Source organism: Alosa pseudoharengus, unplaced genomic scaffold, assembly GCF_046254945.1.
Source record: "Alosa pseudoharengus isolate Yale_2024_CS ecotype anadromous, Long Island Sound unplaced genomic scaffold, YU_APseudo_1.1 YU_APseudo_1.1_scf_6, whole genome shotgun sequence".
NCBI lineage: Eukaryota > Metazoa > Chordata > Actinopteri > Clupeiformes > Clupeidae > Alosa > Alosa pseudoharengus.
This window is the reverse complement of record NW_027468848.1, coordinates 13256529-13281189: the sequence shown is the minus strand read 5'-3', so window position 1 is coordinate 13281189 and position 24661 is coordinate 13256529. Positions and strand designations below refer to the sequence as shown.

General features: G+C 40.5%; 1 protein-coding gene across 1 annotated transcript in view; it reads left to right on the top strand.

The window, feature by feature from the left end:
• The first annotated feature begins 239 nt into the window (after window positions 1-239).
• LOC143106806 (NPC1-like intracellular cholesterol transporter 1) overlaps window positions 240-24661 on the top strand; it is a 27039-nt gene continuing 2617 nt past the window's right edge. The window contains exons 1-15 of the mRNA XM_076271283.1: window positions 240-296; window positions 12335-13688; window positions 14330-14594; window positions 14811-14911; window positions 15230-15402; window positions 15746-15874; window positions 16493-16675; window positions 19553-19667; window positions 20023-20288; window positions 20497-20586; window positions 20923-21113; window positions 22232-22359; window positions 22959-23091; window positions 23214-23269; window positions 23562-23712. Of these exons, the coding sequence (XP_076127398.1) occupies window positions 240-296; window positions 12335-13688; window positions 14330-14594; window positions 14811-14911; window positions 15230-15402; window positions 15746-15874; window positions 16493-16675; window positions 19553-19667; window positions 20023-20288; window positions 20497-20586; window positions 20923-21113; window positions 22232-22359; window positions 22959-23091; window positions 23214-23269; window positions 23562-23712 (3392 nt within the window). The remainder of the gene's footprint in view (window positions 297-12334; window positions 13689-14329; window positions 14595-14810; window positions 14912-15229; window positions 15403-15745; window positions 15875-16492; window positions 16676-19552; window positions 19668-20022; window positions 20289-20496; window positions 20587-20922; window positions 21114-22231; window positions 22360-22958; window positions 23092-23213; window positions 23270-23561; window positions 23713-24661) is intronic.

Here is a 24661-nt window from a genome sequence, read left to right as displayed (position 1 = left end):
GGATTTTTGTAAATGATTGTAAAAAAGACCAAATTTTATTTGCAATAAAAGTGGAAATATCCAAGGGGATGAATACTGTAGCTTGTGAAGTGCTGCGACAGTTATTCCATCTTTCTATCCTTTCACTTGTTAATTTGCCTGCCTGATCTAATCACTCAGTAATCGACTGCCTGCACGTGGGCCAAGTGGGCCAAGGACGAAGGAAAGGAGCTGAATAAAAAACAACATCAACAGCTATCATGCCTCTGATTGGCATGATGGTGGCACGGGAGATAAGGGTGGAAGAAGAGGTAAAGGTGAGCGCCACCTGATAGCGGCATGACATGCAGCCCTGGTACTTCCCTCTGGCAGCCACTGTCAGGCACAGGTGGGTGACTGGGTTTGTGTCTTGACATTTGTGCTACCAATGCTCTATCAAGGGTGTGTGTGTGTGTGTGTGTGTGTGTGTGTGTGTGTGTGTGTGTGTGTGTGTGTGTGGATGGGAGACTGTATGAATGAGCCAGCAATGGGATCATAAAACTGATAAGAGGAACAGGTTGACCCAACCAAAAACAAGTTATCAAGGACTCTGACTGCTTGGTGTAATTCTTGCTAATCTGAGTTATATTACACTGTGGGTTATAATGAATGATCAAATCTTTCGACTGCTTAAGGCCCCACCGACTGTCCCTGCAATTGGTCTCTGTAAGTCACTGTGGATAAAAGGCAGAGCCAGAGTTCCTAATAGGGGACATGCAATACACATCATTAGATCGGTTAGATTCCTCTCTAAATTGAATCGTTCAGTTCCCAACAGGGATATGCAATACACATCATTAGATCGGTTACATTCCTCTGTAAATTTAATCGTTCAGTTCATTTTACAGAAGCAATGAACACCACAGTACAGTCACTACAGTCAAATTCATTCAGATTCACCAACATGGTAAAGAATGACAGAAGAAAGTGGTGGTGACTCCCTAACTAACTCCATATATGTGTCCATTACCCACTATGCATACCATAATCAATTTGATAGCATTTCTCATTTTTGCTGAGCAAAAGTTTTGTGCGAAAGGAACTAAAGGCTCAGAGGTGGAAAGTAACGAAATACATTTGCTGTACTGAGTATTTTGTATTTTTTTTAGTAGTTTATAAAATCGGTATTTTAAATTTTACTTGATTACATTTTGTATTTCGCTACATAAAAAATCCCATCCGTTACTTGAGTAAAAAAAAAAAAAGTTAAGACTAACGAAAACAGAAAGGGAGAGAAAAGAAATCGCGCCCTAAACCACTAACCTAGTGATAATGATCAGCATGTAGCCAACAGGACATGAATCAAGCTGACGCCATGCAGTCTTTCTGAAAGTGATGGAGATGGAGCTGGATCACGAGATGCATCAGATTACATGTGTAGCCTAACCTATGAAAGTGTATTTTCCGCTATTTCAATGGGTTGTCTCAGTTCGTTTTAGCACTAATGATAGCGGAGATATTCAAGCAAACACCATGGGATTTCGTGTTTTGAGGTTTGTGCTCACCTTTCTTTGGAAAGAAGTGTATTAGCAGTTGTTTCCCCTTATTTTGATGTCTCTCTTTTCAGTAACCTGACTTGGCTTTCTTGGAGAAAACATTGCACCAGCAGCACAACAATTAGCGGTCCACTACTATGCTCAACTAAATAAACAAAAGATAGACTACCTTATGAATCGTGCAGGCGGACTAAACCATTTAGCTCTTTAGCAAGGGAGAGTGAGAGTGACCTTAGACAGTTTTCACTATGTTTTGTATACAAAATCCAGTCAGTCAAACTTTAAATTTCGTCTGACATTCATTTTGACATTTAATTTGGAAGTTAAAATATTCAGGTAAAATAAATTTATGGTGGACATATATAGGCTATATTTTCAGTAATTAGCTTAAACTTCCAGTGAGTCTATTCGAAATTTTCACCACACATTATATTAACACACATATAAAAAATCCAAACATAAGAGTTATGTGTATTAAAGTGGAATGACACAGGAAAAAAGTATTGAACGTGCCTACTGAAATTTCTTCAATACTTTGTGGAAAAGCCTTTGTTTGTAAAGACAGCTTCAAGACATTTCCTGTATGACAAAACGTATTAGTCACAATATCAGGTGTGATTTTGGCCCATTGTTCTAAACAGATTCCAGGGGTCCCTCTTGTTAATCCTGATCTTTAGTTACTTCCAGAACTGTTTAATTGAATTTAATTGAAATGGCTGCCTTCAAGTCTTTCTTGAGCTTTCTCCAAGTGGTCCTTGGCTCTTGGAATTGACTATCCTTCTGACTTCCTGGTCAGAAATATTGCGAGGAGATCCTGCATGGCAGTGATGTTTCTTCCACTTGCAGATAATGGCTCTCATGCTGCTTACTGAAGATTCTGAAGTTTTGAAATGCATCTGTAACCAGTTTCATTGATATGTTTTGCAACAATAAGGTTGCAAAGGTCTTGGGAGAGCTTTTTGCTTTTATCCATTATGAAATGTTTCTTGTGTGACACCTTGGTAATGAAAAACCTTTTTATAGCCCATCAATATACTAACCAAGCTTATATTAATTTGCACAGATAGAAAGGATAACTACTCTAACTACTTACAGATTCCTGCTCGTTCCTTCCCTTTCCTTGGCTTAGTGCTTTTTCTTAGCTTGTTCAATACTTTTTCCCTGTGTTAATCCACTTCATTACACATGACTCTACTTATGGAGTTGTTTGGATTTTTTATGTGTGGATTACCTGAGTTATTACTAATGCCTCGTGAAAATGTTGTACCCCCCGTATTCCACTTTTCAAGGGCCCTCTCCTCCATTGAGGCCCTATACTTCCCACTCTCCCCCCCAGTTCGACGCCCTTTAATCTGCTGAACCTTCTGCTCGTTTCCAAATATAAAAAAAAACCTCTCTGCAACTCAACATTGGCCTGCCTGCCTCAGCTGCCTGTGAGGGGCTTTTCAGTTGTGCTGGATTACTGTTCACTGCAAAGCGACGCAAGGATGAGTGCAACTAACTTTGAAAACCAACTACTGCTCAAACTTAAAGGAGAACTCCATTTCTCAACGTCACCGAGTACTGTCGGTATGAACAAAACTGAAACAATCGGTTTTACCTAGCTCGAGTTGCTGCAGCTACAGCGCTACACACTGGGAGCATGAACATGGCTGCCTTAGCTGCTGGCTGCAGCAACTCGAGCTAGGACCAAAGTCCTTTTCAGGCAAGTACCTCCACTCGGCGGCCATATTGCAAAACTTTTTGGGCACTTATCGTGCATCTATTTCGGCAGAAATGCGTGTGCGTAAGGCTTCACGACACCAATCTTGCTCCAGCAAGCGAGATCACAACAGATGATTGGCATGATGTCTTCACAGCACACCACATGATTGGCTCAATGTATTTTACAACACACCACATCATTGGCTCAATGTATTCACATGTCAACGTTTTGCCGCGGTTGTGATATTTGTAGACAACTGACTAACCCCATGCATTACTATGGAGGATTTTTTGAGTGCTGTATCTCCTCATTAGAAAGTCTCTGGTAAAACTGGTTGTTCTGGTAACCCCCCCCCCCCCAAAAAAAAAAAGTAACTAAGTAACTTTTACTTAAAGTACATTTTAAATGAACTACTTTTTACTTTTACTTAAGTACATTTTCAGATCGGTATTTTAACTTTTACTTGAGTAATATTTCATCAAGGTATTGGTACTTTTACTTGAGTACAATATTTTCGTACTTTTTCCACCTCTGTAAAGGCTACCTTGGAAACTTCAGAGTTCTCGCAAGAGCACAGTTTGAATTGTCTCTGCGAGACACTCTGGCAATGAGTAAATGATGCACGTTACTTTTGCCACTTGAATTACGGGAAGCCATTCACATCTGTGTATCTGATATAGGCGGGTGTGCGTCGAAGTCCGGAATCAGTCAGTAAATGTTGGTCGTATTGTGTTATCCAATTGCATGCAGTGAGATTTTCAAATGCATGCTTGGTGCCGCCCCTTGAGTTGGGCCATGACATTATTCGTGGCCAGACCCTTAATCTACCAGGGTCTGGAATCTCCAGGCTAACTAAAGGCCAGGCTGGTCAAAATAAAAGCAGGTTGAGTTTGGCGAATAAAAGCAAAAGTCCAGATTATTAATCACGTTTTTACAGTGCTTAAATGATCCCGCAAACATTGAATTCTAGATGAATCACTGTGATATCCTCCTGTGATCATGTAGCTTTTAGAAACACATATAAATGCGCAGCACACAGAGGTTCTGTGAATGATTGATGAGTCAGAGAGTGTCATTGGATCAGAAAAGAGGTTCTGTGAGATACAGCCTACAGTCCCAATAAACATATTAACCACTGGACTCCATGCTATCACCAAGGACATCTAGTCACAGTTACAGTTACAGGGAAGGGTAACCAGATAAAGTCAAAGATAAAGATAGAAGTTGGATCCAACTTTTTTTTATTATTCTGTCCATATCAAAACATGTCAATATATGTAGGCACATCCCTGGAAATGTTCTGCCTTTTTCAAATCCCAACTGCAAAAAAAATAATAATAATAATAATAAAAAAAATAAATAAATAAATAAATAAAAAAAAAAAAAAAATATATATATATATATATATATATATATATATATATATACATAAAAGCATAATATATACAGTACCCTAATGTAATTATCTGGAAATGGTTATCTTGCCCCCCTACAGTATGGAGGATGGTAAGATGGGCAAGAACCACTGTTGGAGAGTTACAGACAAAGGTATCATCTTGGGGTCACCAAGTCCCCCAAAAAATCTTGTGACCTCACTGCTAATAGATTATTTAGAGGGCATGTAAACACCTGTCCAGTCATTTAATTACCAATGTGAATGGCATGGAGTTACTGAATGGTACAGTGACTTTGTCTGGAAGTGTGGTCTATTGTCAGATGAAAGAAAATTGCGCCCTTTGGCTAGAAACACTTTAGGTGTGTTTGGTGTACATAGAAGAATGGCTATACTGAAAGAGGAGGCTCGAATAGGCTATACTAAGGAGAATTACGGTGGAGGGGCTGTGCTATTGTGGGGTTGTTTTAATTACCAAAGGACTTTACAGAAGTGTAGTGGTAAAATAAGTGGTAAAGTAAGCGGTGAGTAAACTATGAATTCTGTGATAACGGTAAGATGGACTGTGCCATGTGGTATCAGATATTTTAAAAATGCATTCAGAACATGTTTGATGATGGTGGAGGTTATTGTCTAATGTTTATTACAGTAATATTTAATGGATTGAATAGAGTGTTGATGAGTGTACATAGTGTGAATGTGGATAATACAGTGTGATTTTTGAATGTTAAAAGTTGCAATTGGTGAGTAAACTCTTTTGAAAGGTGGCTAAACTCTTTTTCTAAAATTTCAGAGGTGGATAAACTGTGTTTACTTGTGTTTAGCCTCCACTACATCCCTGTATATATATAGTGCACATCAATACACCCATGCTTAAGTTGACTAAAAAGAGGAATAAAAAAACATATTTTGGAAATGGATCGTAATGCCTTAATAAATTAATTAATGGAATTAAAAAGCCCCACATCATCATATATCCTTCACCATACCTAGAGATTGATTTTATAATGAAAATAAATGAAATGACAATGGTAGTGAAACCTGAGGCGGTGGGTGGGAATGTAGTGGATAAAGGGGCCAGAGAGGTATGGAGGGGCAAGGTTATTGAGAGCTTTGTATGTGAGGAGAAGTATTTTGAAGTTAATCCTGTGTTTGACTAGGAGCTAGTGGAGGTTATGGAGGACATAAGTGATGTGTTGGCTGGGCAGCCGAGCTCTGGACATATTGAAGTTTATTGGTAATTTTCTTAGGTAGTCCGTAGAGAATGCTGTTGCAGTACTCCAGTCTGGAGGCTGATGGCTGGTGGCTGATACCCTATTACTTTAAACCTATCCTTGCACTGCTGCTATAATTCTTATATTACTATGTTTACATTTGTCTCTTATATTGTGCATATAATTATACTGTACTACTATTATATTACTATGCTTACATTTTTCTCTTATATTGTCCATATTTAATATGGGTCTCTTATATTGTCCATATACAGTACTGGTCTGTTATATTGTCCATATGTATTGCTGGTCACTAAACTTAATCCCTGCACCGTTGCACTGTTGGACTTATTTGCACTACCACCATGACACACACCTCATAGAGCACCTTACCACTGCATACTGAAACATAGAAACATACAGTAGGGTCAGTCCTTGCCCTTTCACTGCAAGCACCTCATACATCCTGGGTACATTCATGTGGATCCTTGATTTAGTATCTTTAGTATATTTTACTGTCTTTATTAGTCATGTGGATTTGTTCATCATGTTTATGTTGTAGTGTACTGTATGTTGTGTGTGATGTCATAAGCTACTGGGACCTTGAATTTCCCATTGGGGATCAATAAAGTATATTTCCATCTCTATATCTATCTAGGTGATGAGGGAATGGATGGGTGTTTCAGCTGGACAGAGAGGGGAGGAGGCAAGCGATGTTGCAGAGGTGAAAGAAGGCAGTTTTGGTGAAGGGGTTGATAAGAAGGAGATGGTTACAAGATGATTCCAAAGTTTGTGGACGTGAGTGGAGGAGATGACGTTGGAACCATCAATGCTAAGTGTGATGGAATCACTGATTAGATATGGAAAGAAGTTGACAGGGCAACTGCTTACAGCAGTTGTTACATTAATCGAATTTTGACTTTACTTAAATAACACTGTATTTCTACAGTAATTTACCATATATTAGACAGATTGTGTAATCTGCAGGACAGTGTTTTATGCAAATGAAAAAAAAAACATATATTAACCACACCCCTGTATTAACCACATTGCTCAATAGCCCAATGAATTAGAATCAGATTATGCTTCACACATAAAAAATAATTAAGAAAACAAATGCATTTCCATGTATAATTCACCCCTGTGCTTTCACCTCATTGCTGAAGAAATGTTGCAAAAACAATGTATAAACCTTGGCTTACAGTCAGGAAATATATGATACTATGATAACATAGTCATGTAAACAGCACACTCAACAATAAGTAACACATTATTGCAAGTTGATTTTATGTCACACAAGTGTGAGTCGTGACAATATATGTATCTAACATATGGTTACAGAGATACAGTTCACAACCTCAATTTTTCTTTGACAAAATCCACCTTTATGTTACTGACAGAATTAATGGTCAAAATTATACTATATAATTATTGACAGTGTTTAGGCATGAACTCCATGGCCAAATTAAGTTCATGAATCAGTAATTTTGTTATCTTTCTACTTTATAACCATAAAGTTATTTTGAAAAGTTATCCTCAAAAGGTGTTAACATATCCTAGTTGTGAATAGCATTCTATAGTCAGGCAGGGTTGACAAAAAGTAGGGACACAACTGTAAAACAGGCAAATTTGTCATAGAATGAGATTGATACAATTAACATTAAGCTTGGTGCTGAAAGACTCTCTGTGTGATGACAATGCCACACCACCCTACAAATGTTGAAAACATAAAGAGAGAGTGATTGGGAATGTCACTGAGAACTTAGCACCTATATCAGATCTGTCTCATATGTGTTATTTCTTATAAGCCCCTGATAAAACCTGTGAGCTGATGATAGGTGATATCTCACTGCCTTTGCTCTCCATCCAGAATCAGTTAAGACCAGCCTTGAGAAAGATGAGTCCTTGATAGGGAGGGATGGACCACAGCCAGCAGACGCAGAGCACCAGATAAGGAAACAGAATGGCACTTGTCCCACTAAAGACAATGCTACCATTTACTATAGGTTCAGCAATAATTGCCACTAATGAAAATGGGCCTGGTGAATAGACAGTTTTGACCATAATTAGTAACTTCTCGTGTCATTCTATTTTTATTTATTTTTGCTTATAAACCCCCCCCCCCCCTGTACAGACTATAGAATACCTTCTGGTCTTGGAATAGGATGGCCATGCTGAACTGAATCTCACTCTTTTCAAATCTGAAAATTAAGAACAGACTCAGATAAGCATCAGACTCAGACTCAGATAAGCATACTATTAACCAACTCGGCAGAGGACCCTTATCCATAAATTGTATATAACAATCAAATGAAATCGGATTCCAGAGCAAGACAAAAGCAACAGATTACAGATATAGTAAAGTAAAAATCTCACCAGTATACTACATGAGATTCAACGGCGTACAGTGTAGATCCTCTGTACAGCAGTGTTCTACAGGCTTGATCTATGGTCGAATCACAGCTGCAAGGATGTCCTTCACAAGCTCCTCTCTCACTCTTGCCCACATGCCTGTTTGATTTCTCACATCGACTTCACGTTGGGGCATCAGGCTTGTGCACAACTCATCTTAGGACCCACCTGACCCCTCACTGAAGACCCATCTACTAAGGTCGCTTGACACCAGCATGGTATGGATCAAAATACTATAGGACATTGACCGGTTCTGCTCCCTGCTATCTTAATTCAGTGATTAAGATCCCCAACCGCCTACTGCGGTCTTCTGATGAGCATCTGTTTTGTCGACCAGCCATAAACGCTAGGTCAAATTCAGGACTCTTTTCCTCAGTGGTTCCACCAGCCATAAACGCTAGGTCAAATTCAGGACTCTTTTCCTCAGTGGTTCCATGTTGGTGGAATGAGTTGGCCAGTGCTCTCCATTCCTGTGATAGTTTTGGGTCTTTCAAGAGGGGTCTAAAGGCATATCTGTTTAACATGCACTTAGTTTATTAAGAATTTCTTATGCGTTATGGTTTGTATATTATAGTATATTTGTTTATTTTCATTAGGCTATTGATTGAATTGACATTGTTGTTTGTGATTGCTATTCTCCTTAATGTAGTCTTTTCAGCTTTTTAAATTGTTTACTGTTAAATGTAACTATTGAATTGTTGTTATTGTATGTAGCTTTGGACAAAAGCGCCAAATCCCATAATCATTATCATAAAATAGAGGCTTTATAGATTTCTAATACACTGTCTGAATATGCAAACCTCATTAGTTATATATTAATGGATTAATGGATTTATTTCTATTAATTTCATTTCTCATTAGCTTTTAACTCTCATTGAAAGCCATTGCCTACTGTATACCGTGAAGTGTGAAATAATCAGAATCAGAGAGTCTACCATACTACATGACCTAGCAAACAGATCAACATGGTTCTTTAAGGTAATGGTTCAATGTTCAGGGTGAGAGTAAGCGTCCTTGATTCATTCCTGATATCAGATTTTCACTCTGTGATTTCATCTCAACCAATACTTGACTTTTGACACGCTGTTCCCTCAACTAGTCCGATCGAGTGAACTACAAACAAATGAGTAGCTTTAAAATCATTCATAATTAAATCTAAATTGCACTCTGAGATCAACTGAGAAAAATAAAATCAGCCTTGTGTCAAGTAATGCAATTGTGTGTATAATCATGCACGCTTCTTAATAAACAGTTGATCATAACCTCTTGGCATTGTGGTAAGAGGTGCTCATCAGCAATAGATACTGCTCTTATTGTTCATAATAGTTATTTTTAATTGGAGGTAGAAAAGGACAGAATCAGAAAGACATTTTTTTACCTCATGTCTTACTCGTATTACTTAAACTACTTCTTCTTACAGTCACAGCTGTTGATGGTTTTTTTTTAATTATTATTATTATTATTATTATTATTATTATTATTATTATTATGTTAATAATTAATAATTTATATTTTAGCCTATCACTAGTATTTGTATCTTTATGTCAGCTATATGACTATTTAAAAAAAAATGTATGATAATGTTTATTGTTATGATTGTATGTCGTTTTGGACAAAACCCTCTGCAAAAGAACATAACCATGATGAAGATGGAGTGGTGCAGGACTGGAACTGAACAATAAATGTAGTCCCTGTCAACAATTCACAGTTCACTATTTTTAATACATTACAGCCAGACATCATAGATAAGCCTAACCTGTGGAATAACAGCAAGTAAATATATTTTGTGTCATTCCTGATGGAGGATTTTTTAGTTTTTTTCTCTCTTGTTATCAATGTAGTACTGTGCCATACCACCACCAGTACCATCATAACCATCACAATGTCAGAATGAAGCGCATTTTGATTCCTCCTAACTGGAAGCTGGAGTTACTTTTTGCTCAACATTGTTAGTTTCCCTTGACAACCGTCTGTCAACCGGTCCCAACAATCCATCATGTTCCAGCCAGCAGGTTAATGATTACATCCAACAACAGAGTGTCTCTCATTGGTGGACCACGGATCAGGCCAGATATGAATGATCCTCGTAATCCATCTGATTGCTCACAAGCCCAAGTGACGCTAAACTGGGTGGGTACAGGTGTCTAGGTGTCTACAGGCTCATCTTCCACACTTCCTGCACTTGTTTGAAACAGGAGGCAGAAGGGGACATCTCTCGCCTACGCTAGGCTTCCTAACCCCTCTCGCGCCCCTGGTTTTGTCTCTGTCGGCTGTAACACTCCACCTGTGTCCAGCTTGGCTGGAATCATCTTTATTGTTTTAGTATTATTATTTAAAAAAAAACAAAAATCAGTATGGCTGACATGAAGAGCTGGACTCTCACATTGGCTTTGTTTACATGTGTTGCTTTTCTGGTAAGAAGCTGCTTTTCTATTATCAATTGGTGCTTTTTCGTGTTGTTTGCTTTAACGGGAAAATACTTCTGGAATCTGTTTTTATAGTTACTTCCAGACTGCCCTGTGTGAGTAACAGTGTTGTGTAAGAAAATGACTTGCTCCTAGGTCTGTGTTCTGCTTTCAAGGAGTCTGCTTGGAGACTCCATTGAAATGGACAATTTAACAGCATACAATACAATGAAAACAATAATACATTTAATTATGAGGGGGGAGTGTTTTTTTTTTGTAAACACAGCACAGACTGTGTCTAGAGTCAACAGACATACTTTAAACACTGTGTGTGTTGTTAGGTGCCAAAGGGCAGGTCAATTGATCGTGTCTACCTCACAGTTGTCTAGTTCAGTAACTGCATACCAGAGAGCAAAATTCCAGAGTGGTGAAAACAGCTTGCCACATGCAACAACTGTGGTTTCCACGGACTGCTTATTGACGGTCATTATTTATTATCTGTAGGAAATAAATAGCAAAACAACCAATACTCTGACTATCTATTTAGAGATTTTAATTTAGTTTGACACCTCTTATCATAACCTTTAAAAATTATTTAGACAGAAGCCAGCTAAATGAGGGCTGAAAGTTGACACAGCTGGTAGAACAGCTTATCAACCCTGCTTGTACATAGATCCACAGAAGAGCTAATCCTTATTTATGCCTGGATGGCAAAGTTCAAGGTTAGGCAGTGAAAGAGATGGTAAAAGACTTATCATTAGAACGAAAGATATTTCTAGGATTTTTTGATACTGGTGTTCAGACCATGAGATCAAATGTGCCATAGACATGACCATATCCAGGCTGTAAGACTAAAGCATTTATGCTCATACAGAACTTTGCCTGGACACTCAGTCTTAAAGCTGACATAACTGTATCATAACTAAATTCAAATTGAAATTTGAAGCTTTGTTGGCATGACCATAATATTATATGGTGTTGCTATAGTATTTAAGTTAGGTGGTAAATATCTCTGTAAGAAAGGTATAGTGCACAGTGGCCTGCTGGTGCACTATATGGAAGCTTGATGGTGTTTTAAGCCCCCACCGTCAACTTGAAGGTCATCAAGTACTGTTGGTACAAAAAAAAAACGAAAACAATCGGTTTTGCCTAGCTCGAGTTGCTGAAGCCAACAGCTAAAGCAGCCAGGCAGAAACAGTGCTACATTCTGGGGGCATGAACATGGGGGCTCATGAACATGACCCAGAGTGTGGCGCTGTATGAAATATATATTGAATTGGGATTACTGATGAAAGACTATAGTTTTTGCTATACGTAGCGTGCTTATGATGTGATCATGACAGAGTTCAAGTAACACTTTCCAGCAAACTGTCAGCGCAGTAGTTCCAGAGGAGAATTTCCTTTTGAAAATGGCTTTTCTTTCTCTAACAAAAAAAAGAACTCTTATGGAGAGATGTGTTCTGACCTGTTTCTCCAAAAAACCCTGTGGTGGAAATAAGGATGAACATAATAGATTGACAAGAAATCTTAAGAAATCTAACAGAATTGAATATGATTTTTTTTTTTTACATTTTATAAAATTTTATATTGATGTTTAATTGAGCTCAATTTTGTCTATGAGACATAAGATACACAAAGGAGAGATCTCATTTCAAACTTTCCTTTCCTCTGGTGCGTCGTTGCCTTTCCAGGTCACTACAGAGGCCCAGCATGCACCTGGCTACTGTTCCTTCTATGAGGAGTGTGGGAGAAACCCGTCCGTTGACTCACCGCTGATCGAACCCATCATCCCCTGCTTGAACTACAGCCCGGCCCGGCCACTGCAGGGTGCCCACTACACGAAACTGATACAGGTGTGCCCCATGCTGGACCAGGGTGTGGGGAAGACCAAGGCCTGCTGCTCCATAAACCAGCTCAACTCCTTACAAAAGAGCCTGCAGCTGTCCAAGGCCGTGCTGAACCGCTGCCCGTCCTGTGCGGACAACTTCGCCCACGTCCACTGCATCAACACCTGCCACCCCGACCAGAGCCAGATAGTTAACGTCACGCAGGTGATGAACATGACAATCACGACGACGCCTGCCCCCAGCACCAACGGAACGGCGGTGAACGAGACGCGGGAGGTGGTGCTGGGATACCAGTCGTTCATATCCAATACGTTCGCCGAAGCCGCCTTCCAGTCGTGCAAGAACGTACGCATCCCGGCCACCGGCGGTTACGCCATCGCTACCATGTGTGGCCGCTACGGTTCGGCCCTCTGCACGGCGCAACGCTGGTATGACTTTCAGGGAGACTCCAGCAACGGGCTGGCACCGCTCAAAGTCGAATTCAACCTGGTGCCCGAAGGCCAACCGGCACCGCCGGGTATAGTGGTGTACTCGGGCCGGGCGCTCGGCTGCAACGAGAACACGACGACCGGTGGCCAGGCCTGCTCGTGCCAGGACTGCAAGGAGTCCTGTCCAGCTTTGCCCCCGCTGCCCGAGCCTGCCAAGCCCTTCGCCGTCGGGCAGCTGGACGGCGTGCTGGTCATCTGCATCATCGTCTTCAGCTGTCTCTCCGCTGTCTTCCTGGGCTTCCTGATCTTCAAGTTCAAGAGACAGCACTCAAAGAGGAAGGACTCTGAGAAGGGTGGCCACAAGAAAGATAGAAACGGCAACACAGTGAGTGAGGCACACCCCATCATCGATCCCAAGGACATTTCGTGCACAGACAGGAACAGTCTGGCCACCCAGGAGTTCCTGGGCTCCTTCTTCCGGGCCTGGGGCACAATGATGGCTGAAAACCCTGTCAAGGTGCTGCTGGCCTGCCTGGTGGTGGTGGTGGTGTTCGCCATCGGGCTGTACAAGATTGAGCTGACCACTGACCCAGTGCAGCTGTGGTCGTCGCCCACCAGCCGCGCCCGCCGCGAAAAGGACTTCCATGACCAACACTTCGACCCCTTCTTCCGCACGAACCAGCTCATCCTGACTGCGCCTCAACGCCCTGGTCATATGTATGACTCCCTGGTTTTTGGAATGCAGAACTTCAGTGGCATCCTCTCTAAAGGTCAGTGGCAATGATTACAGAGATCATTATTAAATCACACATTACTTGTCAACGAGCTGACTCTTTTATCCAGAATTAGCAACAGGGTACAACTCGGGGAAACAAACCTGTTTCTGTGCTTGTACTACTACACCTCTTACTGTACCTGCTGTAGAAACCTATTATCTCTCCTCCACCACCGATAACTGTTCCATAAATAAGACAGATTTACAATTACAATTGATAAGATAAGATAAGAACAATAAATATGATGGTTACTCTTATTCCTATTAAAACTGAGCTAAGTTCCTCTCAAGAGTTCCTCCTAATAAAAGGGACTTTTTCTCTGCTACTGTCGCCTAAGTGCGTGTTCTAGGCCATTTTGATCTCTGTAAAGCACCTTGAGACAATGTCTTCATTGACACAAGGAATAAATCCCACTCACTTTACTTTACAATGTAAAATGTTACTTGCACTGTAGCTACCAGCGTCCAATGCAGAGACTGAGACCAGTCCAAAATTAAAGGCTTTTTTCAATGGAGACTTGCACTGAAGGTTTTGTGTAGTCTAGGGTGAGACTTATGTGCTTATGTATGTACAAGAAAAAAATGGATAAAACTGAAATGAATTAATTTTTGCTGGTTGGTCCATTTATCCTTCAGACCTCATCGAGCAGGTCCTGGAGCTGCAGCAGAGGATCCAGGCCATAGAGTTCTTCTCGGAGGACCTCCAGCGCAATGTGAGCCTGAAGGACGTCTGCTTCGCCCCTCTGAACCCCAGCAACCCCAGCATCACCGACTGCGCCGTCAACAGTCTGCCCCAATACTTCCAGAACAGCGTGGAGAACCTGGACGCTAAGGCCAACATGACACAGCTGGGCGTGACCAAGGAGGTGGACTGGAGGGATCACTTCATCTACTGCGTGAAGTACGTTAACAGGAGGGTGAATATATGGCACATATGATATGCAATGCAAAATATTTAGAGCAACCATTAAAACAATGTACTGTACTGTATCAAATAGAAAAGAAAAAAAAACATTCCATCAAAAAACGTCAAATGTCAACAACACTTATCAAACCTATTGTTGAGGTGCTGGACATTCATGTAACATTAATTAATCAATAATTTTCCCAAATCCAGCTCTCCCTTGTCCTTCAAAGACATCACTGCTTTGGGGATGAGCTGTATGGCAGACTACGGAGGCCCGGTATTCCCCTTCCTGGCTGTGGGAGGATATAAAGGTAATAAACAGAGAAGAGATCACCCATGATATCAGAAATAGCTCAGCTGAAAATAAACATTTTGGCCCTATATGTGCAGTAGGATACTAACCGTCATTGTACTAAGTTTTAGTTGGTTTCATACCTGCATTCTGTGTAATGACAATGCTGTTGAATCTAAATCAATTTAGTCCAATTATTCCTGTGAAGTTATTATTATTTTTTCACAAAATAAATTAGATGGCGGTGGTTCTTTTTCAGCAGTGTAATCCAATGCTAGATTGTCGCTACCGTTACAAGGGCTCTGACCAGTTCCTGTGTGCTTCCCACCTTTTACAGGTCAGGACTTTACTCAAGCTGAAGCCTTGATCGTGACATTCTCTCTGAACAACTACCCTCGGGGCGACCCCAAGTTTAAGGTGGTGCTCGAGTGGGAGCAACGCTTCCTGGACATCATCCAGGCTTACCAGATTGACCCCCAAGTTAACTTCACCTTCGCTTACATGGCTGAAGTAAGCAAAGTTACTCTAAAGCTTTGTAGTCAAGGAGGATAACTGGCAAATGTTGTTATGGATAATTGGCAAATATTTTGTTCAATAATGTTTGAATTGTAATTTATATTAATCTACAGAATAATATAAAATCAGTCAGTTCATCAATGTTAACTGTAAGCACCTCTGGGCTAGATGACACAGTAAATAAATTGGCTGTAATAAATTGTGAAAATAAACAAACACACAAAAAAACTGGGTTTCCTCAAATGTTTGACTACAGTGCAGATAAATATCCTGATATTAGTTTTAACATTGAACAACATTGTCAGAAGTGTTTCATGTGGACCTTGTTTTCCCTCAGAGGTCCCTGGAGGACGAGATCAACAGGACCACAGCGGAGGACATCCCCATTTTCATGATCAGCTACGCCGTCATCTTCCTCTACATCGCTCTGGCGCTGGGGGATTACTCCTCATGCAAACGCATACTGGTGAGTGAGTCAGAGGCAGTGCCGGACCAGGGCCACACCCAGGCCAGATTTGGGACAGAGTCGTCTTTGTGTCTGAGTGTGTGTGTGTGTGTGTGTGTGTGTGTGTGTGTGTGTGTGTGTGTGTGTGTGTGTGTGTGTGTGTGTTTAAAGGAGGGTGGGGCATTTCAAACAGGAAATCCCTGATATTGAGAGAGAGAGAGAGAGAGAGAGAGAGAGAGAGAGAGAGAATGATTATGGTTTCTCTAATGAGTCATGTTGATTAGCAAGTCACTTCAGGAAAATACCAGGAACATTTCTTAGTTCACATGACTGACAAAATGTTAGCCTAAGATAAGAGAGTGGACTTCCTCAATGAAGTTCTAACAAATGGAAAAATGGATGAAATGACGAGGAGAGTGAATAACTACTAATTAATAATTAATTGAGTACACTATTTCATTCCAATGCTGAATCTCTGTCTCTCCCTCTTGCTGTGTCTCTCTCACCCCCTTCTCTCCCTCTCTGTCTCTCGCCCTCTTTCTTTCTCCCTCTTTCGCTCTATGCTTGTCTCTCTCTTTCTCTCTATCTCTCCTTCCCTCCCTGTTCTCCCCCTCTTTTTGCCCCCCCCCCCTTTTCCAGGTGGACTCTAGGCTGCTGGTGGGCCTGGGCGGGATCCTGGTGGTGGGCTGCTCCGTGCTGGCCTCTATGGGCTTCTACGCCTGGATCGGCATCCCCTCCTCCCTGGTCATCCTGCAGGTGGTGCCCTTCCTGGTGCTGGCCGTGGGCGCCGACAACATCTTCATCCTTGTCTTGGAGTATCAGGTAGGACTCTCCATGTGATCTTAGTGTATGTCCTAAGGGAAGTGGCACAGTAGGGAGATAGAGGAAGACTTGGCCAGTAAATTAGACTGTTAAGTCACAATTATGTGGGTACCCTGTGCATAAAAACACATTATATATCAAATAGATAAAGACTTACTTACTTACTTACTTACTTACTTACTTACTTACTTACTTACTTATGTAACATAGAATGTAGGTTATAAATTATGTAATATTTTACTGGATATACAGAAGACACTAGGCACATTTCATGATGAAATATTTGTTTGGTGTTAAATAAGCCACTAATAATGCATTATTTAATGTATTTTGGTGTATGCATTATCAATTACTAAAGGAATTGGTAACACTCCATAATAAGGTGCCATAATAAATAGCAAACTAGTAATTACCTAACCCTTTGTTAATTGTTACTAAAATATCTATTTGGCACAAGTTAATAGTTTTTTCATCATTAATTAAATATTAGTTGTTTGCATAAAATCTGTATGTTAATGTTTTAACAAATCTATTAACTAATATTGTATTAATATATGTTAATAGTTAACTAAATATATTTTTGGCACTAATTAACAGTTATTTCTTACATCATTTAAATGTTAAATGTTTATTTATTATTATTTACAAACTATATGCTAATATAAAAGTTAATGACATATCATTATTTATCTAGCTTTTATGATTAGCTTTGTTGAGAATTTATGGAATTTATGGTTTATGGCTTTATGGTCTTGTGGGGTGCATACGGCACCCTACTGCCAGTGGTTGGTTGTGTGAGAGTTTGCGCTCCTCTTCTTCCACTTCATCCTTATTGGATACCTTTGTGGTTGGCTGTCCTGTAATTGGTGACTCTCTGTCTAGTCTTTGAAAGTAGTGTACTCTTTGCCTTTGGAAGTACTATTTGGTTGCTGCTTGGATTTGGTGAAATTCAGGGGAGGGGTGTAACAGAGTTAGAAATGTAGTTTCGTGTTTGTATGTGATTTTCGCCGTAATTAAGCAGCTTTATTGATATTGGTGTTTTGGAGCCCCCTTTGGAGAAACGCTATACTGCAGTTCTGCTGCGTTTTGTCCTTGTATTGTTGCCATAGCCGATCAGAAGCGGTATGCTTTGCATTGGGTAGGTTGACTGTATAAAGCACTCCCCACTTTTGTAACTGTGAAATGTTGTTTAAGTTGAAAACTTTGATATACCACCTGTATTATGTTACTTTACATGTATTTTTAAGATTTGGGTGCGACTTAGAGAACGTTTATTAATGTTTTCATTATGACCACGAGTTCATACACACTGAGTCTAACATGACTAGCTGTAAACTCCGCTAGCAACTTTCCATGCATTCAGTGTAGTTAAGCAGTTTAGCTTAGTGTGCATGGAAAGTGCAATTCAGTCTAGCAGGAAATGAATGTACATTTAGTTTAGCATTATGTTTATGCATTACCTCCGTATGGTCTACGTCTGTGAGTGTTTAGTGAGTCTCAGAATATTAATAAACTGTCGTTCTGTGCACCTGAACATTCCATGTCTCCCTTGCTAGTAGGGCTGACAGTGATGGTATAGGAATGATGCATGTAATATAGCCCATTCAACTACTTGTTGTTTTGTTTTAACTTTTCCTAAAATAATAAATGTGAGAAGCCAGTTTTGGTCTCAGTCCCTTCACCATCTGACTATAGTTATATATTACTAATATATTAATAAAGCTTAACCAACTTTATTATAAGGGTCCCCCATACTGATAGTTATATATTACTAATATATGAATTAAGCTTAACCAACTTTATTATAAGGGGCTCCACACTGATAGCTATATACTACTAATATATTAATTAAGCTTAACCAACTTTATTATAAGGGTCCCCCATACTGATAGTAATATATTACTAATATATTAATTAAGCTTAACCAACTTTATTATAAGGGACCCCACGCTTATAGGTATATACCACTAATATATTAATTAAGCTTAGCCAACTTTATTGCAAGCGGTTCCGGCGCTGACAACAGTGGCAACATGTCAAGGTAGCTCCATGTTTTTTTCTTGAATTTCCCCTTGGGGATCAATAAAGTATCTATCTATCTATCTATTGTAAGGGTCTTATGGAGAGTGGTTCATATTGGGATAGGCAGAAGCACAGTTTAATAACAATTAGTTAAATAATAATATGTCATTAACTTTTCTATTAACATATAGTTTGCAAATAAACATTAAACATTTAAATGATGTAAGATATAACTGTTAATTAGTGCCAAAAATACATTTAGTTAACTATTAACACATATTAATGCAATATTAGTTAATAGATTTGCTAAACGCATTAACATACAGTTTTTATGGAAACAACTAATATTTAATTAATGATGAAAAAACTATTAACTTGTACCAAATAGATATGTTAGTAACAATTAACAAAGGGTTAGGTAATTACTAGTTTGCTATTTATTATGGCACCTTATTATGGAGTGTTACCAAGGAATTTATTGAAGGAATACAAGCAAATGATGGCTTGCACCTTTCTTTTTTTCATATAGATGTGTGTTGAGCCTCAGCTTTGATTATGCGCATGTGCATGCAGTAGGAGGTGTAATATATGCAATATCAATTAATCATTAGTACACTATCAATTAACCAATGAATTAGTCAATAAACATTATCAATACATGCAAGTGATGGCATGCAACTTTCTGTTATTTTATAAGGGTGGCCAAGGGTTTGTGTTTCAGTGCCTTAACTCATGAAGTCCAAAGTGTTTTTTGATTATATGCCATCATACTCCACTCTCTATTCTGCTCTATTCTGATGATGTAGATACGTTGGTTTACGAGAATTTTGTCCTCTCTCACACGCACATTTCTAGAGGGACACGCGGCAGGTGGGTGAATCGAGACAGAAGCAGATCGGTCGTGTCCTGGGGAACGTGGCTCCCAGCATGCTCCTCTGTAGCCTCTCAGAGTCCATCTGCTTCTTCATGGGTGAGTACGAGATGTGGCTCGCCAGGTCGTCGACACATAGACAGACGTCCTCAATGTTTCTCATTGAACACAGTTCCTACTGTAAGAAACACCTGAAGTTAAATATCACATATATTGTTCATTGTTTCAGTTTTATGTACACAAAGTAGATTCATGCACTTATCTCTAGTCACATCCTATGAAAAAGATTTACATAACAGTGTGAATAAGTAATGAACTTTGGGCTGTAAATGGACAGTGGACAATGAATACTTAAGTATCTATTTAAAAAGAAACATGCATTGTATGAATTAAGTTTCTATTACCTATACCACAGATTTACCCTAAAGTCGATTTCTTCTCTCTGTGTCTTCAGGTGCTCTGAGCACGATGCCAGCGGTCAGGTCGTTCGCCCTGTACGCCGCGCTGGCGGTCCTCATGGACTTCATGCTGCAGATGACAGCGTTCGTGGCTCTGCTCTCGCTGGACGTACGTCGTCAGGATGCCTCGCGCTGCGAGGTGGCCTGCTGCGTCACCGTGTCCACTCCGCGGTCTACAAAGCCCAACCAGGGCATCCTGCTGCCCTTCATGAAGAAATTCTACGCCCCTGTGCTGCTTCACCCCGTTACCAGGATAGTGGTGGTACGTAGCACTTGCAGGTGGTCCTATGGCTAATCTGGACACACAACATAACCCAGTCAAGTCATCTTCAACTTCCAAACTGGAACCAGCTGTTGAGTGTGTGTGTGTGTGTCTGTGTGGACCATTTTTCTGCTCAGATGATCTAGCCTTTTCTCAAGCATATTCTCTCTCTCTCTCTCTCTCTCTCTCTCTCTCTCTCTCTCCTCAGATGGTGGTGTTCATGTTTATGTTCTGCTCCTGTATATTCCTCATGTTCCATGTGAAAGTGGGTCTTGACCAAGAGCTGTCCATGCCAACGGTACACCTCCTCATCTCTGTCTTTGACATCACCAGGCTACAAGGGCCTTTGTGTGCAAGCTATGAGTAGTCAAGCCATGCCAAGTCAAATGTATTTATATCACACATTTTAGTATAAATGTAGTTGAATCAAAGTGCTTTTCAATCAAGATAAACCATTTGATAATAGAAAATGTAAATGCAGATAGAATAAAAAGTAAGTAATACTTATTTTTTAAAGTAATACAAAATGCAGGAACAGGAATATGAGTAGAAATACAAAATCTAAAAGGAATAAAGACAAAACGTATAATAAGCATATAGTCATGACCCATATGTTTGGTACTTGGTTACACAGAACTCCTACATGCTGGAATACTTCAAATACCTGTACAAGTACCTGGAGGTCGGCGTGCCGACGTACTTTGTGACGACGAAAGGGTTCAACTTCACCAGTGTAACAGGCATGAACGCTGTGTGCTCGAGTGTGGGCTGTGATCCGTTCTCCTTGACTCAGAAGATTCAGTATGCCACAGAGTTTCCTGACAGGTGAGCGTCCTCTAGAGGGAGCAGACGTAACTTATCCCTGATCTGATTGACATATCTACCCTTTTGCAAGGGAAATACCTATGTCTCTCTACCCATGCTCAATTCCACACACTGTTGGAATCGTAAAAATTGCTTATTGATTGAGAACGCCTGCTATTGGTATATATTTAAAAATCTTTTTTGTATCAGAATAAGTATTTAAATCCACCAGCAGCACGTTTATTTACATATCGCTTTTCTAGACTCTCGCTTCACAGTGAATTGGGAACCTCGCTAACCACCACCAATGTGTAGCACCCACCCATATGGGGTTGGAGGCTTCTTGTTTTTCAGCTGAATGTTCTTGCCCCTGGCCTTCACCTGCTATCCTCCACCTTTATCTTGTCTTTGATTATCACTCCCCCCCCCCCCACACACACACACACACTTACCACACTTGATAACAGCAGACACTGCAGCCGGCTCAGAAAGACCGCATCTTACATGCTCTTGGCCCGCATTTCACCCACATCACACCCGCATTTCACCCGTATCTGGTGGGGATCAGTTCTCAAGTCCACTACTATCTGGGCTTTTCCTTTCGTCCTTGAAGGGCAGCCAATCACCTACATTATCGCTTATCGGCGCTAGAGCTGTGCCCTTGCCAAAGCGAGCAGAGTGCAGAGTTAATGGTTGAAGGGCCTTGCATCAAATAGAGCGGCTCTGGGTGGGGTGAGAGACAGAGAGAGAAATTCAGAGGAATTCCGTCAGCATGTTTGGCCCCAGTTATGTAAGCCAGGGATCTGTTTGTGCCTAATGAGCCTGATTACAGCTTGCAGGAACACAGTCTGGGATGTGAGAAAAAGGTGGCATGAATCGCAAATTGAGTTGTAAAAAAACTGAGAGTAACACAGGTGGATGAGTGGTAGCTTTTGTTGTAAACAAACCACACAGGCTAGATAAGATATTGGCATTGCACACTATTTGTGTTTGAGTCTAGAAATGCATTCTTGAAATGCACATATATGCACCACCATCAAGTGAAGAGGCCAAACAACTTGGAAGCAACATGGAAAATAGAATACCTTTCCCTTATGCAATGTACATGTTTATAACCCAGCTTTTAACTTTTGTCTTAGATCCTACCTCGCCATCCCAGCATCCTCGTGGGTGGATGACTTCATAGATTGGCTCAATCCTGGTTCTAAATGCTGTCGACTCTACACCAGTGGACCTAACAAAAACAAATTCTGTCCGGCTTCAGAGAGTATGTATTCAAATCAACAGTATACAGCATGTGTACTACCAATCTCTTAGGAGACCTAGCAAACCTAGCTAACTTTCCACATTAGAGTTGTAAACATAACCACTTTCTTAAAAACAACACTTTAGAATAGATCAGCACAGTTAACATAACGAAAGTCATTTTGCTTTGAGTTAACGAATGTCAATGTGTAACGTCAAGTTACACATAAAATATATTTTTTTTATTTACCGTGTACACAGGTAACACTATAGTTCATAAATCTAGAGTTAGGGTTACATTTATATAAACTCAGAGTGATGTCTTGTAGTTAGCAAGATGCTACTGTAATGCAAACCACAACAATATACCTAGTTCATGTACTTTTACCTCTTTGAGACTTCTCTGCTGAATGAGAAGCTGAGGGAGGCTGCACATTAATAATTGGTACTCCAGGAGTCCCCTGACAGAGTTTGTTTTCCTAACTTGGCCAATTGCTGGTTTGAAAACTGCTCCTGTATATTTAAGCATTAATGCTTCAGCAACATGGCCTGTGGGATATAAAGTGTAAATCTTGGCTGGATATGTTTCCTGACCCTCTGGTCTTCTCCTTGTGACCACAGCTCAGGACATCTGCAGGCGCAAATGTATTTTGTTCCCACCACTCGATGGCGTGCTAAGACCCACCGTGGCACAGTTCGACCGCTACCTGCCTGACTTCCTCAACAACCGGCCTGACCTGCAGTGCCCCAAAGGGTAAGCCACCACTGTTCCCAGGCAACCGCAGAATTTAAATTTGACCATTCAGGGACTGTACCTTTAACGTGATAAATAAATCTGCTTTGTTTGATGAGGATTTTTCTCTCTCTTCTTGCCAGCGGGTTGGGAGCGTATGACAAAGCAGTGGTCAGAGACGCAAATGGAGAAATCATAGGTGAGAATCGGCAGCATGTGAATCACACTACACCCTTATGAGATTATGAAATGACTCACCGAATCACACAATGCCAGAGGCCCATTATAGAACGATGTAGAATTAGAATGTGGAATAAAAATGTAACATGTGGAATGTGATCAATATCGCCATCAACAGTTAACATTAGTGTGAGTGGGCTAACTATCCTCTTCTCTTCCCTCTCCTCTCTTCTTCTTTTCTTTTCTTTTCACCTCCCTCCCTCTTTCTCTCCATCCCTTCTGTGTCTTTCCAAATGTCTTCATTGCTGCAGCAACTCGGTTTATGGCGTACCACACAACGGTGACCAACTCCCAGGAGTTCACGGCATCACTGAAGCGAGCGCGAGAGCTCGCCCTCAACATCACCAAAACCATGCGCCAAATCCCCGGCACATCACCCGACTTCGAGGTCTTCCCTTACACGTGAGTTTGATGCTCCTCCTTCACACATCACGGCTTTAGTTTGACAGAAATGGTCCTGCCTGGCAGTGTCCTTTTTTTTTCAACAATTCCTTGTTCGTCCATCCTCTGCTCTCCTGTCCAACATCTTTTCCTGTCCGCCATTCTACTTCCTGCTTGTTCTCTTTCTTTCTTTTCTCTTCTTCTTTTACTCCCTGATAATTGTAGTCTCTGTTCTTCTTTTTTTCTGCCTCCTCTGTCTTTACTCAAACACAAATCTCATCTCATCTTACATGTCATCAGGGGGAGTGAGTGAGTCAGTTAACATACTGTAAGCGTTCGATAAAGCATTAGCCTTAACAGTCACCTTTACAGGTACAGTCACAGTGTATCTCTACTAACTGGGAACTCCCTTAAATCACTGACTCACTATCAACTAACAGCACACAGAGTCAGTCATCACTGACTAACAAACTGGAGATTTTTCACAGCCAACAGTCATAGCAGCCAGGCAGCTACAGTGCTACACTCTGGGGGCATGATGTTAAAGATGCCCCCAGTGTAGCACTGTAGCTGCCTGGCTGTTTTAGCTGTTGGCTGCAGCAACTCGAGCTAGGTAGCGCCATTTATTTTATTCTTTGTTTATTTTATTTTGTACCGACAGTACTCAGTGACCTCGAACAAACAGGCATCTATGTGAAACATCGCTGTTTGAAAAAACTTCTCCTTTAAATGATGGAATGGCTGCCATTCCTTTTTTAGGCCAAAATGGAAATGTTTCCAAAAGTGATGATCTGATTATATACCATCTGTTCCCACAGTGGTATATCATGCCTAGATTTCATGAGTATCATATCTTTTTTTCTGATGTATCATCGTATCCTACTTCTAATGAAAAGCACACATACATTATTGTTACATTGATGACTCATTTCTCTTTTGCTATTTTGGCATCACAGTCACCAAGCAGACA